We start from the raw sequence: 18,343 nt of genomic DNA on the forward strand, positions 1-18,343 counted from the left end.
AAATTATATGTTTGATCGAAAATCTGAAGATTGAAGTTGTTTTCCGGTCACTTCTGCATGAATCCGTTATAATTTTTTCATTTAGATTTAAGTCACGAAAATAATACATTTATTGTATTGGTGTTTCTCTTGAAAATCACTATTCTAGAGCAATTTCCGTTACTCTATCCTTTGGATGCTTATCACCATTTCCTAGACTGCAATTTTTCCTTCGTCTTCCCAGCATGCTTTTCAATGCATGCACACATCAAACTCCTATCAACGTGATATACGAAGTATGCGACATAGAATCAAATTCTTAAGGCCACCGCACACTACACGATTCGACTGGTCTTAAAGTCTTAAGCCAAGCTGGGTCTTAAGACCAGTCGTACGACCGGACACCGCACACTATACGACCCGACTGTAAAGCGCGCGCAGTGCGCACTGCGTGCGTTTGCATTTTGCTGCATTGTGAATGGCTGAAAGCTCACGACTGGTCGTAGAGATTCAACATGTCAAATCTCTACGACTGGCGCTAAGACCCAGTCGTACGACTAGAAAATGGCAAGACTGTGACGCCACACTTCTAGTCTTAAGGTCTTAAGACCGGTGAATCGGGGCAAAATCGTGTAGTGTGCGGCGGGCTTTAGCCTGTGTGTTGTATACTCTTGTCGGTGGGTGTGAATCGATATCCTTTATACGTTAATTCATCCTGTCATCACCCTAACACATTTTGTTACTGTTCTTGTTTTTGCTACCTACTAATATCAACAGGATTCCGCTAACGTGTTTCCATAACTTTGCAGGGCAAGTTCATCTCATATCTCCGCTGTGTACATTTAGCCTTGCTCGGAAAAATTCTATTTAACCACTTAATATGTGTCTTTCCTCTATCCTTATTTAATATCTTATGTCATTATCAGTATTTTTTCATAAATACATATATTATATCATTTTACAAATACTGTATACATCTTATCACGAGACAACATAAACAAGTGTTTAGAATCATTTTTGAGGTGCCAATTTTTCGTTTTTGTTTTTATTCTAATTTACGCTGTACTATTGATTTCTCAAGTCATTGCCAGTATTATGTATTCAATTTCAAGTAAAAAGTTCTTTTTTTTTATCTGACCACGATTTATTTTCTTTTCTAGTCAATATAGGTACGATTTTTTTTTTAATTCTTTTCTGAACAAGTCAATTTCTTGAACAACAATTTTTATCGTTTGATTGAAATCTATAAAAAAAAATACGTATCGCAAATTCAATACAATTTAAATTTCATTGTATCATTCTTTTTTTCAGATTCATGATATTTTCTTTCCATCATATTTCTTTTGCTAAAGATTTCTGTAAGATAATTCATTATGCATATTCTATTATATTGAATGCTTTAGATATCTAGAAAACATTTTCTCTCTCTATTTCTCTCTCTCTCTCTCTCTCTTTCTCTCTCTCTCTCTTTCTCTCAATCTGCCTTTCTGTTGTGTTCCGGCAATGTTTTTTTTTTATTGTTTGTTGAACTTTCTAGTAGGAATATAACCGGATAAACTATTAAGATATGTTGGTTGTTATCTTAATGCGTTATGCGTTGCATGATTAGTTTTAAGTTTAACGATACCACTCGGAAGAAAAACGTCGTGAAAATTAATAGGTAGTTTTCCGAGAACGGCGTCGAATGTTATCTATTCCACGTATAGTTGCCACCTTTGTTATCAGTATTCAGCGTGCTAATTCTAATTACCGTAGCAGTATTGATACACCCGCATGCTTGTCGGCATGTAATAGTGAGATGGCAGACGTGTTGAGGTGATAATCAGGCGTTTGATGAGGGCCCCCTCTGTCTTCCAAGTGATTAGTTTTTCTTGTTGTTTTTCTCTTTGTAGAATATAATCACCAACAGCAAAATTTATTATTCATGGTCTAATACACACTGGGACTCCTTAAACCATCATTTTCCTCTTTGACTAGTCTTCAGTTCGCAGCGCGGCAAGATTGATTAATAATTAAGATTACTGCAAAGGTCAGTGATCATTAATGAGGTCAGACACAAATAGAGTCAAATAAGGAAAGAGAGGTTCATGCGAACTGTAGGGCCTACCCTTATTTATCATACGTAAAATTAAGGAAGTGCTTTGAATTTCGCAACGTTGCAAATTTAGTTTGTAGCACAAGGAGTATTCCTTATCATTTCTATCATTGCTTTGTCGTTGAATAAGCAATAACTTCAAACAATCTGATTTCGTCAGCCAGCTGGGTACAGAAATAAACGGCGTTGTTTCTTCCGACACAGCTCTCGTTTTCCAGTTAGTCTTGAATGCATACTCTTGGTAGGCTTCGAGCAGATTTAGCAAATGAGAGCTCCTCCACTTTGTCAATCTAAATGATAGCAATAATAATCTTCCGAGGAATATCTTTATTCAATCTTGAGGTTGTATGTCTTCAATGATTTGAAATTATACCAAGGCCCCCCCCCCCCCCGTAATGTTTTGAATTGGGGTCCAGGGCAATTACCCCGGACCCTAATCCCCTATAGCCCTAACCCGAATTCATATCCTGAACCTAATCCTAACCCAATCCCAAACTCTAAACCTAAACATAACCCTAAACCCTAATCTTTACTCTAATCTTACCACTAGCCAGTATTTAGCCGGGGGTAATTGCCCTAGGGGAGGCCCTGATACGTTCCAATTGTATTGAAACATGATAGGTAGGTTGAAGATGGCGGGTATAGTAATTTTTGTACAATCGCGTGGCGGCAAACGAACAGATATCTCTAAACAAAGCTTTCGAATCCTTAACCTAAGAGGCAGACTCTTCATAAAATCTATGTACAGTCTTAACCCAATAATATCAGATGTTTTATTGTGGACAGGTGGAGATGTCGTTGTTTGTGCATTGTTCATCGCGCTTGAATATCTAGGGTTTGGGTCATGTCTCGACGTTGTATGTCTCCCTCCAAATCATTATAATATTATCCAAATCATTATATTGACAATGCTCGACTCTGTACTCGTATGTAGGCCCTATAACAGAATACCTGGTAGAAAGCAGAACGTTTGTGTGATTTTGTATAGTAGCTACTTGGCTAGAATATTTCCTACTAGGGAGGGGAGTGTATAGTGTTATTTCAGCACAGTTTCATATTGTGAAACAGTTTGTATTCCTCGAGCTGGTAGAAAGTATGCTTCCTTAAGACACCTGTTACTGTTTTATGCCGTAGTTTCGTCTGAAAGCATCAAACTTTTTTTTTTCAAAGGGAAATACAATATCTTCTACCTCTGTGATACACAGTTATCTAATGTTAAATCTGAAAAGGGGAGAGAAATACTTGCAAGCACTACTGTCAAGTGACGTTGATGGATATTAATTAGAATTATGGGTACATGCATTAAAAAAAATCCAATAGTATCACGAACACATGACGAAACACCTCGTATAGCAGGCATTAAAATTGTAATGTTACACACTGCTATACTCTATCCTCGCACCAAAGAAACGCGAGAAGGAGGCTTAATAATCAAAGAAACGTTCTTTAGCTTAAGTAAAATACAGTATATACATGTACGTGTAGTGGACGCAGTACTTCGTTCCCCATTTCTCGCCTCAAAAAAGCGATCGAATTATACGGGATTTGATGGGCATGCCGAAAATATACCCGTCTTCCAGAATAACAAGACAGAAATTACACTCTGCCTAGGACAATTATCATCACAAATAGATACAGAAAACCAGGATATGATCGCAGCATCATGAGCAAGACATATGTCGGAGTGATTACCTGATATTGTCTCCTCATACAATTTTAATGCAGCGGAGGGGGATACTTGCCTTATTTCATCCTACCATGTCATTATATTAGGGGCATTTCGCGATGATGAAATATTTACTGCACGGCGTCATGGAATTGTCTGAGTTCAATCTTGACACAATCATACCAGCGATGCAAGATGAGTTGTTTTTTTAAAGATGTATGTATTCATCAACTCCACTCCACCCCACCCCCTCCCCAAAAGCAGGAATTTTGCCTAGAATGAAGTCCGTGCTGCTAAGACTTTTAAAACCATCGAATTATATATACATTTTTTTTTTACGCGGATAGAGAATAAAGGTTTTACCAAATTAATTGACGATTATTCCTCACGATGAATATGGGATCCGAGATGAATCACTCCGACGCCGGCCCTTTCCTAGTAAAGGGAAATAAATTTCCAAAGAAATTAGGCTACTGAATAGGAGGATGCTTTTTATGCTAACTATTGTCGTGAAGGAATGGGTAGCATTAGATATACGCACGTTTTGAAGGGAGAGGGATCAAGAACCAATAATGTTTAAGGCGGGAAGAATTTCAAGTTATGACTAGTCTAAACTTATGAGTGTTATTTTCTGGGTTTTTTTTTCCAAATTTTGTTCCTATTCCTTCCAGTTTTTGATTCTTTTAACATCCCAAAAGGGGATGTTGGGGAGGGGGAAGGGGGTAATAATCCCCAGCCACCCCAATCAGGCTTTCCGGCTCCTGCGAATACAGTGTAATTAAGATGGCCTTCGCAAGTGTCTCCCAGAGTCACGTGACATAAGTGACCATTACAAGTGCTTAATCGTAGTAGATGATTTGATGAGATTTCAAAAGTAATACCGATTTGATTGTGTCCACTTTACACTTTTGTTGCTTTTTTACTATTTTCTTATATCCTTCTTTACCTTTCCTTCTTCATAGCCTGCTTTATTATCTTTCCATAATTACACGCGAGATTGTTATTCATACTCGGAAAAAAAAATCTTGCAGCTTTCATTATTTTGTTACAGTCTGGATGGTAGCCCTGTCTTTGCACGGAATTCTTTTTCACTGGACTGGGAATGCAATCATTGAAATGATGTTACCTTTCTACTGTAAATAAAACACACAAGTATCTCATTTCATTTATGCATGACAAGGGTATTCCCGAACGTTCATCATGAAACTCGTAGTGTTTTGTGAATTTGTCGTGATCATTTCATGCATGTTCCATTAATAATTGGGTATACTAATTGTCTGTGATTTTAATGAATGTAATGCAATGTCGGAAATAACAGTGATCAGGATCATCTTTTATTCACGAAATGCTGTCTAATGTCTGCGAAGAACAGGTACAACTTAGAAATTATTTAAGGGAAGTATATGACTCGGTGTCCGAGGTGACTTTAAATGTTAGCAACAGTAACAAAACAGCAGCAACAATCAAGATGTGAATTTTTAAAGAAATATTGTTACATTATTTTAATCATTATCGTTATTGCTGTAATTGTTATTATCATAATCATTCTTCTTATTAGTATTGTTATTATTATTATTATTATTATTATTATTATTATTATTAATGTAATCATTATTAATTGGAACAAGAAAGCATGTTCCAATTGCACATTTGCAATTTGATGCTATACTGCTATTCTATCAACTCGTGTGACAATATCCCTCCACCATTCCCACCACCCCCTTAAAAGGAAAAAAAAAATCCGCAGCTCCCCTCAAATAGAAATCGTCACTTCTATTATGGCACGGAAGACTATACCGCTTTTTGTTTAAAAAAAGTGGTATTCCTATTGAATGAATTTAATCAAGATTCGTCTTCAGGGCAGTAGAACACGATTGCGTTGATGACACTATTACAAAATGCAATATCAGAGGTATTGTAATATCTAAGAAAGTATTTCTAAACCGAGAATCATTATACAAAGCTGTTTCACTTTAGTGAAAAACCCTGCGCTATGATATTGTCTGGCATGAAAATATGCAGCAATTATCCAGCCATGGGTAGACGAGGTGTTCTAGGCTTCAATGTTAAGAAATAAGTCGGCGGGAAAAAAAGGGTGAAAAGAAAACATGTCTGGTGGAAAATGTCAACCGTAAAAATGTCCGAGGTGAAAGTGTCACGGGTACAAATATCGCGGGAAAATATATTGTCAAATGCTGCCCCGGACGTTTTTAACCCTGATATGTTACGTCTGGTATTTTTAACCCCTGATATTTTTGTTTTCTTTTTTTTTTTAACCTGACATTATTACTGCTGACTTTTCTACTTGGTACTAGACGGGTATCCCCATATTATTTACAGTTAATTGGGCCAAAAAGGAGGTAAGAGTGACACTTCTACGTACCTGTGCTGGCAATGCCCAGGACTATAATACTCTCGAGGACCAATCAAAGGCACCAGAACTTTGGGATTGGCTGACACCTATTTCGAATCGTCTTCCACAAAGTTAATGTCGATCTTCTAAAAACAAACAAACAAACAAACTGACAATCCATCCATTTGTCTTTTAGAATGATCCTTGATTGTGTACGACACAATGTAGAAGATTGACGTCATGTTATAATTGTTAAATTCGTCTGATCGTTTTCCAGACTTATCTTTAAGACGGTGAAGCCAGAGGATTACGGAAACTACACCTGTGTAGCGACCAACGTCGTAGGCACAGCCGAGGCAACAGTGGAGCTACATGGTAAGGGCAAGACTGTGTAAAGCGTTCCTTTACTCAGTCTCTCATGTTAGCCAACACATCTACTTGCACAGTCACGTGCTTCCTTAATCCATCAAGTCTTTATGTCTTATGTATTCATTTTCCCCATTCATGCCCTATTTGATAATAATTATACAATTGTTCTGGTTGGTTGCAGAATTATCATCTTCTTCTAAACCGCCCTATGATTTCTGACCCTGAAAATGTCACCACAGTCATAACAGTTTAGAAGATCGAAGTTGGTATTTCTCTCCCAAATTGTTAATATTTTTTTCAGTTTGTTTGTGCAGACTTGGTATATATTTAACGGCATCCATTAATCTGTTTCAAAAAAAGTGAACAATAGTCTGTATTAGAATTGTTTGTAGAATAAACCGTCTACACCTATGATAAATTGAAAAAATTAATGATGCATCCTTAAATTTACTGGTGGCTTTATTGCAAAATATTTGTATGATATGGTGTTTTGTGGTACAACTGAACTGTAGACACGAATCAAATGTGATCACTTGACCATTTTCTAAATCACTCCTCCCAATTGTAAACAGTAACTTTAAAGTATCAGAAATCCGATCTCAAGTTGTCTTGTTTAGGGAAAAAAGTTTTACAATAAACTGGTGTACATTGGAATGAGATGCATGGTATATTCACAGTTTGGAAAGTTATATCTCGAAGACGGGCAACAAACAAACAGGACCGATTCTTGCCTCTCTGTGGGATTGTACATAGACCATACTAACTCTCCCCTACTTCGTTGTTTTTTCTTTTACCTCGTCTGAAGATTTGTTCAGGATTTCATTCAAAACACACAATCAAAATAATATAATCTTACCGATGTCAAATGAGAGTGGTACAAACACAATCGTGCATTAGAGGTTCAACAATTCGTTCGGTAATAATTGTTCTTTTTTTTCCTAACTTTTTTTCTGTGTTCCATATAACATTGTCTTTCTATTCTCGTTCTAATTTCTCTCATCATTACTGGTTTCATTGTGTTTAAAACTAAGCTTATAAATATTTTATTTTTCTTCTGATATATTCCGAATATGTATTTGCCTCATCCTACTGATAGCTTTCACAGAATCATTCTTAACCCTTTTTTTTTAATTGTGCCACCGACTTTGGACAGTGTGTGCAACGCTATGTGATTTCCGGCCCCATAACCACTCAAAAGTACACAATGGGTTAAATGGATGGTACAGTATTGGTGGAGATGAGAATTGGGCTTTTAACTTTTTGCGAGATACCAAGAAAACACATGATATAGTACAGAACATACTATCTTAGGAAGAATTCAAAGTTTATTTTGATGAAAATCGGGTTTGGAATGACTGAAACATCCAAAAACAAAGTAAAACAAAGCGATCGTAATAAAGTGTGGGTCCCACACTTTATTAGAATCGCTGTTTTTTGGATATCTCAGCCATTTCAAAACCAATTTTCATCGAATAAACGTTGAATTCCTCATAGAATTACATGCTTTTTCATATTTTATAAGAGGTTTCTCATTATCTCACACACACAAAAAAATGTTAGAAACCTGAGATTAGGTCTCAACCAAAACTATACGATCCTTTTAACTGTGATTGTTTATGTTTGTGTGTGTGAGTCTTTCTCTTTGAGTCGTCATTAAATAATGATACATTTCTATTAAACTGGCTTACCTCCTCCCCCTCCCACAAAATACAACATCAACAACAAACAAATAAAGGAAGGCCGCGACAACCGACGATAACGAATGAAGATTCCCAGGGCACTCGGCGGCACACCTTTCTGGTCAAGTGGTCTCCAGCCAGTCACCCCTACCCGATACCAGTCACCCACTACAGCATCCAGCGGCAGCGAATAGAAATCACAGAGGTAAAAAAAAAAGAGCCCGTGTTTTGTTTGTTGTTTCTTGAGCATTTTTGTTTAATTGCCATCAGCATGTAGGTGTTCTCACATTATTATCTTCATTTGTACATCAACAGATAATAATGCCTCTCTTTTATAGACTTATCTTCCCTAAAATGTGAGACAAATTACTAAAAATCAATGAATTCAATTCTGCTCCAAAAACGCATTTTCACAGTCTAGCCAAATATGAAAGTCATTATCACTGTGGTTGCAATTGTATGTTTTATCATAATCTTCCCTTTCTTGAGGGCATAAGAATATTTATACATTTTTCTATTATGTGATTAACATCGTTTATCATTACGTTTATTTAGTGCGTCCATGGTAGATTTGAGGAGAAAGGGTTCAAGTTGGGACCTAATTTTAACATTTTCATCTACACATTTTGAATGTGCATGGTCAGATTTTCACCAACTTGGCAGATATCGTTCTTTGAACATACACTGTATATATAAATGTGTATTGGGGGCCCTCCTGGGGCACTACGCCCCATGGGGGAGGGAAGACAAAGCTCCCTAGTTGGGGAATCTTTGCAAATCTTTTGATTCAGAACCATGAATGATAAGATAAGTTAGTGCTTCGAGTAAAGTACATTGATGACTGCCGTTTTTAGTATAATTATGGCAATTTCAAGGTTAGGCTCTGTTATTTGTGCGTGTGTGTGTGTACTTGTGTTTGCGGTGGGGGTGACCAAATTGGGGCCTCATTTTTACAATTTTTGCATTTTCTTATCTTCTTCCTGAAACACATGACATGTTTGTCACCAGATTTGGCAATGATTGTGATTAAGAGTAAGAATGTAAATTAAATATCAGGAACCAAAACCTTTGAATTACACAGTAACACACTATAATCTAGTATGCTATACTATGCTATAACCCACTGTACAATTGAAGAGTTTTATCGCAAAACGAGCTAACTCCATTCTTGTTAAGTTGAGATATTTGTGATTAAAGCTGCTGAAAAAAAAACATAGAAAATAATAATCAAATTTTACATGATAACTTCCTCAATATTCCTTGTTATGTCTCAAGACTATTGAGGTATTACTCGAAATATTTAATTTTGCTCTATCTGATGATGAACGTACTTTAAAATGTTTGAAAATGGCACTTAGCTCATTTTGCAATAAAACTCTTCAATTCTAGATTATTACCACACTTTTCTATGCCATGTTCATTTGTATCGTGATTGAGAGTGGGGAGGTACTACTTCTTCCTTCGCCCCCACTGACCAAAACGGCCCCTGGCGCTACAACGTGTTATAGGATGACAGACTTACAGCCCGACAGCCAGTACAGAGTCAGAGTCTGTCCTGTCAACGACTACGGAATTGGAGACTGCACCCCCTTCTTCCGATTTAATACCTCAGAATGTGAGTTCAACAACGGTTTGTTCGATCTTTTTTTTTTTCATACGACGTGTGTTGAAAATGTAGTTATTTTTCTTTTACTTGGTATATACCCGGGATCAGCTGTTTAACAAATGTTATAGGGGCATTCCAAACGATTTTCAGAAATTCACATTATGTATACATAGTACCTAAATCGACAGCTCCATGCATTTATTTGTGGCATTTATTGTGCTTCTTTAGCAAAAAAAGAAAAAAAAGAAAGATATTTTGAAAAACCATAAACAAATTACACTGAACAATGATGACACAGTAGCCTCACACATTTCAGAAATTGAGTTTATTTCAGAAATCACAATTCCGCTTGCTGCAAGTCAACTTGTGTGTCATCTGTGCATGCCTTCTTCTTTTGTTGTGATTCCTTGAGTCCCAGCTCATGCATTCCTATGGTGAGACTGCCATGTCATCACCCTTGTTCATTGCAAATTGTAATAAATAAAACAAAATCCTTCATCCCAATCATCACAAATTCTGTAACTCTGTACTCATTATAACCAATCAATAAATAGTTGTTCAAATGTAAAAATCTGAAAATCATCCTGTCTCAACCAACGAATAGTGCTGAATGACATTAGCTGTTTTCATGTCGTATTTTGTCTACACTGCAAAAAGTCCGGTGTTAAATAGTGAACACCGAGCTGGTGTTAAATTTTCGGTGCTCATTTATGGTGTTAAATTAACACCTACGGGTGTCATTTCCAAATTTTAAACTGTTTTTTGAAGAGTTTCTTAGTAACTGCACTTCTTGTTGATTTTTAATTTAAACAAGACGATCAAAAATCTTATATTAAAATACTAGATTTTTGAAGAAATGTGAAAATAAATTTACACCAAAGTAACACCAGCTGGTGTGGTCCCTTATTGAAGCTGGACGGGTGTTAAACCATTGATATTAACACCAGCAAATATCAAATCAACACCATGTGGTGTCATTTTTGAATTAACACCAGTACAGTGTCAAAATAACACCAGATACAGTGTCAAATTAACACCACGAAGTGTCAGGTGAACACTTTTCAACACCATCACAGTGCATTTTTAACACCTGTGGGTGTGGTCCTTTATTGAAGTTTGATCGGTGTTCGATTTAACACCCGTGGTGTTGAATCTAACACCGATGTTTTTACAGTGTAGTGAATGCTAAACAGTATATCGTAAGTATTGGTATTGACATTGTTCCTTTTCTTATTCTATCAGAATGATGTGGAAGAGAAATGAATATGATTTTATTGATTAGTGCACCGATTGATAGATTTATTCATGAATTGTGACTGTGCATCATGCACAAAAGCAACAAAAGTCGCACGCACTTGTTTTGTGTGAGAACTCATAGCAGGTAAATGGGCAATTTGAGCTTTCTTTGTTTTATTTGCTGAAAGAGCAGTTTTTCTTCTGCATTCATACATTCTAAAATTTGGGATCATAAACCGACAAGGAATGGGGTTTTTATGACAGTTTCTAAGAATACTTTTTCTGTAGAATACACTGTAGTGTGATTAGTTGTGTCTTCATTTCTTAAAACCACTGTACACACTCCCTACTTTCAACTCTAAAACTTTCACAGAGATGATGGTATTGCTTTCAACTTGGTATATAGAAGTCAAGGACAGAATTGGACCATGATTAATTTCAATTTACTCTGATAATCCCTTTATTGATGTCGCTATGAAGTTGTACATCCTGTTTTTTGTTGTTGTTTTTTGGTCCCTTTCATCCCACAGAGCTCGGTTTAGTAAGATTACGCGCTTGAACAGACTCTTAACATCAGGGTTGTATCACCCGTAAATGTAATACCAACGCTAAATGTAATACACCTTAACCCTAAATGTAATAACAAGCCTAAATGTAATACATTTTAACGCTAAATGTAATAATCGAGTCAACCCTAAATGTAATACATTTTAACCCTAAGTGTAATAACCAGAGACAACCCTAAATGTAATACATGTCAACCCTAAATGTAATAACAACCCTAAATGTAATACTTTTTCACCCTAAATGTAATATCGACCCTAAATGTAATACATCTTAACCCTAAATGTAATATCGACCCTAAATGTAATACATCTTAACGCTAAATGTAATAACGACCCTAAATGTAATACACCGTAACCCTAAATGTATAAATGTAATACATTTCAACCCTAAATGTAATAAATCTTAACGTAGTCCAATCGTCATTCAGTGTTCATGATTGTTTACAGTTTTGTTGAAAAAGAAAAAAATGGGCAAAAATTCTTTGCAAGACTTTAAGTGAAGTCTGAACAAAAATGTTTGTGTGATTGTATGATAAAGGTAATAGATTTAAGAACTATGTCACAGGGACCTAATTAGCTTTGCAGCAAACACAGGAACTGTGTGATCTTTACCTGGGTAAACAACAAAAGCAAATCTATCCAACTATTGCTGCTCTTGACTGCTATAGAAAGTTGCGTCATATCCCCTACCCCCTGACCTTTTGCCCGATATTCTGCCTCGGTTAAACTCCCCATAATGAGGTGTATTACATTTAGGAGCGTAATTACATTAAGCGTTAAAATGTATTACATTAAATAGGGTCGACATGAATTACATTTAGGATTGTTATTACATTTAGCGTTAAAATGCATTACATTTAGGGTTATTACATTTAGCGTTAAGATGTAATACACTTAGGGTCGGTATTACATTTAGCGTTAAGATGTATTACATTTAGGGTCGGTATTTCATTTAGGGTTGAAATGTATTACATTTAGGGTTGTTATTACATTTAGGGTCGTTGTTATATTTAGCGTTAAGATGTGTTACATTTAGGGTCGATATTACATTTAGGGTTAAAGAGTATCACATATAGGGTCGATATTACATTTAGGGTTGACATGTATTACATTTAGGGTTGTTATTACATTTAGGGTTGACACGTATTACATTTAGGGTTGTCTCCGGTTATTACATTTAGGGTTGACTCGATTATTACATTTAGCGTTAAGATGTATTACATTTAGGATTGTTATTACATTTAGGGTTAAGGTGTATTACATTTAGGGTCGATTATTACATTTAGCGTTGATATTACATTTAGGGATCATACAAGGGTCTCTTTTCAAGCACACATTTTCCAGAGTGTCTGCTTTCTTTCCAATATTTAGTTTGGAGAGTTCATTTGAATTGAGTTATGCGTAATTTTAAAGCTAAAAGTTTGGGGATTTTTTCTTTCAAGAATTTGCCCTTAACTAAAAATCTATGTCTGGCAACTTTTTGTTGGTTTTGTGACGCAGGGTCACAATTGAGTGAATGAATAATGATCGACCAACGGATCGAATTATTAACAGTCCCCGATTATGAATGAGAAGTGTATGTGCGTTAACACATTCGTAGCAAGCAATAAAGGTCTACACAATTTCTTTTATAACACCATCATTCTTCCGTTTATCTAATGGTATGTTAACTGATTTATTAATCTATTTTAATGATTGTTAAGGAAAATCAAAGTTTTTTATCCCAAGCAAGATCCAGTTATTCATTTTGTGTTCATTTGCTATTGACAAAATTATGACAATTGCATTTTTTATTTTGCTATTGTTCCATACTGATTGCCAATTTTAGGTTTATGATTAGTCACCTTAAAACTGAATTATTGTTGAAAGTTAAGAAATCCGAAAGGATTAATTCTTTCCATGATAGGAAGTGTAATACGTGTGAATGTGCAATGTCATTTCACACACGTTCCTGCAAGATAAACTATTTCTCTGTAATCATAAAGAAAACCTATAATCATGATTTTTAAATTGCATGCCTTATCAATTATTTATGATACAATATTGTAACATTTTTTGATTAATTAAAAACACAATGCATATCCACTAATATTACGTTGAAGCAATTATGTGTAATTTATATTATGTGCTTTTCTTTTCCTCTTGTCGAAGGACATATCGTATACACTATATTCAAAACAAAGCATAAATAACAATTGATCAAATTCCCATGGATTTTTCTGTACCCTACAGATGACGATCAACAGGAACCACTGCAACAGCTGTTTGATGGCCAGTGCATTGGTGGGTTATGTGCTTTTATACACTTTATAATTATAATAAATATAAAAGGGCGGTAGTGTTTTCCAGTTGTTAGCTCTTTTATCGAGAAATTCAAAGGACTCGCGCTTGATTCAATCTGCCCGAACTGATTTTGATCCAATTGGCTCGAAGGTGGTACAATCTTTGTCCATGGTTTAATTCATGGACAAAGACCGTAGTTTTGTATGGGGCGCCAAGTGTCGCATGGCCTATTTCGTAACGAAAGAGGCCATGCGACACATGGTACCCCATACAAAACTCGATATATTTCATGCGAAACTTGGCGCCCCATACACCATGGACCATGGACAAAGATTGTACCACCTTCATGAATTCGGGCTATTGTTAAGCAATGTGTGAATGTTGTGTGTAATCATACCGCCCCGAGCCATAACATTCTGTCCGTCGGATAGGACATTGAATGGATTGAGTGTGTAAGAGAGTCACAACTTTGAACAACAAGTAGCAAAAGGTCTTGAATTAAAATTGTTTCTTTCTTTACACTTCAAATTATGGAAAATACTAACTATAGATATGACAACCATAATAACTGTGAAGTTCACCTTACCAAATAAAATGTGGTTTCAAGATTTTGATGGGTTATCACTTTTATAACTTTCACGCATATATATGAGGACACTGTAGAAACTCAATAGAAAGGGTAAATTGTAAAAGCTCCTTAGTAAATTTAAAGGTTATCCTAACAGTGCTGAGAAAAAGTCATCATCTTTTTTTCGTTTGTAATATTTTTTCAGCATACTAAAGTCTTGGCATGTTTCGTCTCGTTTTGATTGATACAGATGGTACTACGTCCACACTCATTCCTACATCACGTGATCCAGACTGTCCACGTAAGTATTGTATCAACGAAGATATCATGTACCAGGTATGTAAGCAAAGAATGATCAAACAACATAATGAACATATGATTGTAGCTTTTAGAGTAATATTATCATTGATAATGTATGTTGCTGAAGTGAATACCATTGTATGTAAAGGTAATTAATTTTGATGATTAAGTAAAGATCATTATTTATGAATAAACTCATAAAATATCTATTGGTATGTACGCGTAAATATAAATAGTCATTTATAATATTAAATCAGATTTGGATAATGCTATCTTTCTCTCTCTCTCTCTCTCTCTCTTTCACATCATGTCTTACGATTGGTATATGCGTATAAAGTGAGTGAATTGCAGAGAAAGAAGTAGAGTATGTTTCTAGTGAGCTATTGCGATCATTCATCGTCTGGTGTCCGTCGTGCGTAAACCCAGTTTCGTGAACTTCTGATCTATGAAATGATAGAGCTGATGGTATGCATCATCGCAGGAAGGCGGGCCAGAGGGCCAAAGTTGGGCCAATTTCCGCCTTATTATTTTCTTCTTTAATGTGCATGGTCAAATTATCGCTAGTTTAATAAAGTACATACCTTTCGCAAATGGACATTGTGTCGTACTTGGTGGCACCGAGGGGTCCAGAACCTTCAATTCACAAAATGCTTTTAACACATTGACTTTCAAGCTTGTTTGTGGCATATTCTGGAGAGTTTTGGGCAGCTACCAACTGGTGCCAGTTTTCAAATCTTTATCGTATTCTTTGAAAACGCATGGCCAAATTTTCTACTGTCTTGGCAAGTATAATTGTCATTGTGACTAACTCAACTAAAGCTCACCGCACACTGCACGTCACTATCCGTGCCAGTTTCCAGTCGTGCGACTGGGTCTTATAGTGCTAGTCTTTACAGCCCCGTCTGAACAGGCCACAAAATGCAGGGTAGCCTCGGGGTAGCCTCGAAACCCAGCGACAATCCCCGGGGAAAATTGTGTCTGCTAAGACGCAATACAGTGGACAGACTCGGGGTAGCCTCCGGCGAGATCTTACCCTGCGATCGACCTGGGTAGACACGAGGTAGCCTCGGGCGAACGGCCTGGAGGCTACTCCGCGAAGGTGTCTGTTAAGATGCTCGCGGGGTGACTCTTCCCCGGACGCGTCATGTGACCAGCGCTCAAAGAGATTATAACACAAGAGGGCGTAGTCCAGTGGGGAGGCAGCCGCGCGAGGGAGCTGCCATTTCCCGTTGTGGGAGCCGCCATTGCACGGATCCTGACAGCGCACTGTTTAATGCGCTCGACTTGAATATTCGGCGCAGTGACCTTGCGTTGTTTTATTGTGACGTCACAATGGTCATGTTTAAGCGTCATAATGGTGCTGAGGTTGTTTGATTTTATGGCTTGAGTGGGAATGTACGCGAAACAAACGTCATAATGCTCAAGTACTGTCTAGTCTACACCCAAGTTCCCACTCTTTATTTTGCGAACAACAAAAAGGTCTGGACTCTACCAAATGGTTCAAATGATATGATACCATCGTAAAAACTAATATTCAAACAAATAACCACATTGTGATTCTGAAAATGAAAATGTGTAATAAAGAATAACATATCATTCCAGATATGATATGAGAAGATATGACTTGAACGTAGACTTAGATCCAGTGCCAGGAGGCGTTTTTTTTTTAAGACGGCACAGATTGGGGCATGGCGCGTGTTAAACCTATGGGAAAAACGTTGGGTTAGGGTTTTTGGTTATGGTTATGGTTAGGGTTAGGGTTAGGGTTAGGGTTAGGGTTGGGGTTAGGGATAGGGTTAGGGTTTGGCTGAGTGTGCGCTCCCTCTTCAATTTTGGACGCACTATTTGTACGCACGCGTATGGCGACTACTTACTCTATAGGTATAATCTCTTTGCCAGCGCTACAGTCAAGTGATCAGCGCAGCCACTTTCATGTAGTAAGTCGTGTGGTTGCGCAATACTAGTACTCCACGCGCGCGTATCAGCAACCAGCTGGCGACAGGGACGCCTGAGGGTTACTATGGTAACGTTCCTGGAGGTTTTCAAGCAATGGTTGTTAAAATGGGGCACTCGACGTTCAACCCGTGTTTTATGGAATCAAAACACGGACGAATCTTAAACGGCGACACCGGGCGCGCCCGGGAAAGGTCTGAGCCAATCTTTCAGCCAATCACGATAAAATATTATTCAAAGCGTATAGAAGCGCATGCAGTACGCACTGCGTGTAATAGTGAAGGCCGTGTCACACCTTCCCGGGCAAGACTTGCGTGCGACTTGCGAAGAACAATTTTTACGACCCGGAGGTCCCCACAGATGACCCGCACATGACAGTACCTGGCACGTATCTCACCCGTATATAGTCGCCCGGAGGTGCGCACGCAAATATTTTTACCCGTTACCATATTTAGGGCGTGCCACACCTTTCCGGGCAGGCTACGCCGGCTTGTTGCGTGTAGGGATTTTCCAGCGTATCGGACAATTTCTAAGTGCAGACAAGGATTTTGGCGCGTCAGTGCATGTGGTTCACAATTTACAAGCATGCTTTTCAGTGGACCTCTCAATTTTTTTTTTTCTCCAGACATAACTTTGTATTTTGCCGGTATGCATGTATAATTTTGTATTTGTTAACCATTATCTTCCATGTAAAGTCGAATACATGCCTATGTTATATCTTCTGATTCATTTCGTGTTATGTTTGCCGAAGAGAAAGAAAGAATGAAATAAATGAAATGAATGAATGAATGAATGAATGAATGTGCCTTACTCAGTGAAGGAATTCCTCTGAAGGAATGTCAAAAGTTCCACAGAATGTCATTATCTTGACTGCATACGGGGACTGCGAGGTAACTGCGTGGGAGTTGCCTGCGAGGTGCTGCCGCTAAGGGCCTCCTGGCCTCTCTGGCAGGGCATCCCCGCGACTCACCCGGAAAAAAGTTTTGGTCATGCTCAAAACTTGGCTGCGGTTCAAAATCGGACCTGCGTACGCACCTCCGGGCAAATACAGGCGAGATACGCGCTAGGTACTGTCAGGTGCGGACCAACTGCGGAGAGCTCCGGGTAGCAAAATTGTTTCCCTGCAAGTCAAGCCGCAAAACTTCCCCAGATACGGTATGAAAAGGCCTTGAGCATGCTCAAATCTTGTTCCGAGTGAGTCGTGGGGGTTCGCTCGTAGAGGTACACGCAGGACACCAGTATGAGACCCTTGCCGGGAGCACGTACCTCGCAGGCAACTCCAACGCAGGTACTTCTCAGTACCCGTAAGTCGCTCGTAACAGAAAACGGATCGGTTTCAAAGCTCTCAAGCAGGTCACACTAATCGGAGGGCCAAACCCCAAAACTCGCTTACTTTTCGAGTGAGTTCCACCCTCTCTACAAACTAAGTAGACCATGCTTACTCTCAAGTTTGTATTGTAACAAACAACATTCCACTGGTCTACCTCCAAAAATTTGTTGCGAAAGCCTCCAAATTCAAGATGGCGTCCAAGATGGCCGCCATATTTACTGAATTTGTTATTTGAAAGATAGAATTTGATAGAAACATCAGATTTCAACAAATTTGATGTCATATGAAAGGAAATAAATTTTTGTATAAGTTGATACCATTTTTGTGGGTTATTGTGATAACTGGATTGAGATTTTAATG

At 37.7% G+C, this 18,343-nt stretch overlaps 1 protein-coding gene across 1 annotated transcript in view; it reads left to right on the forward strand.

Moving 5' to 3' along the window:
* Positions 1–15,753, forward strand: part of LOC139729349 (neurotrimin-like) — a 38,732-nt gene extending 22,979 nt beyond the window's left edge. Inside the window, exons 7-12 of the mRNA XM_071640281.1 lie at positions 6,371–6,468; positions 8,198–8,346; positions 9,531–9,756; positions 13,782–13,832; positions 14,651–14,701; positions 15,611–15,753. Coding sequence (XP_071496382.1) covers positions 6,371–6,468; positions 8,198–8,346; positions 9,531–9,756; positions 13,782–13,832; positions 14,651–14,701; positions 15,611–15,753 — 718 coding nt within the window. The remainder of the gene's footprint in view (positions 1–6,370; positions 6,469–8,197; positions 8,347–9,530; positions 9,757–13,781; positions 13,833–14,650; positions 14,702–15,610) is intronic.
* The last annotated feature ends 2,590 nt before the right edge of the window (positions 15,754–18,343 follow it).

The sequence above is a fragment of the Diadema antillarum genome, unplaced genomic scaffold, assembly GCF_040938485.1.
Source record: "Diadema antillarum isolate AM-2024a unplaced genomic scaffold, OU_Dant_1.0 scf00000020, whole genome shotgun sequence".
Classification (NCBI taxonomy): Eukaryota; Metazoa; Echinodermata; class Echinoidea; order Diadematoida; family Diadematidae; genus Diadema; species Diadema antillarum.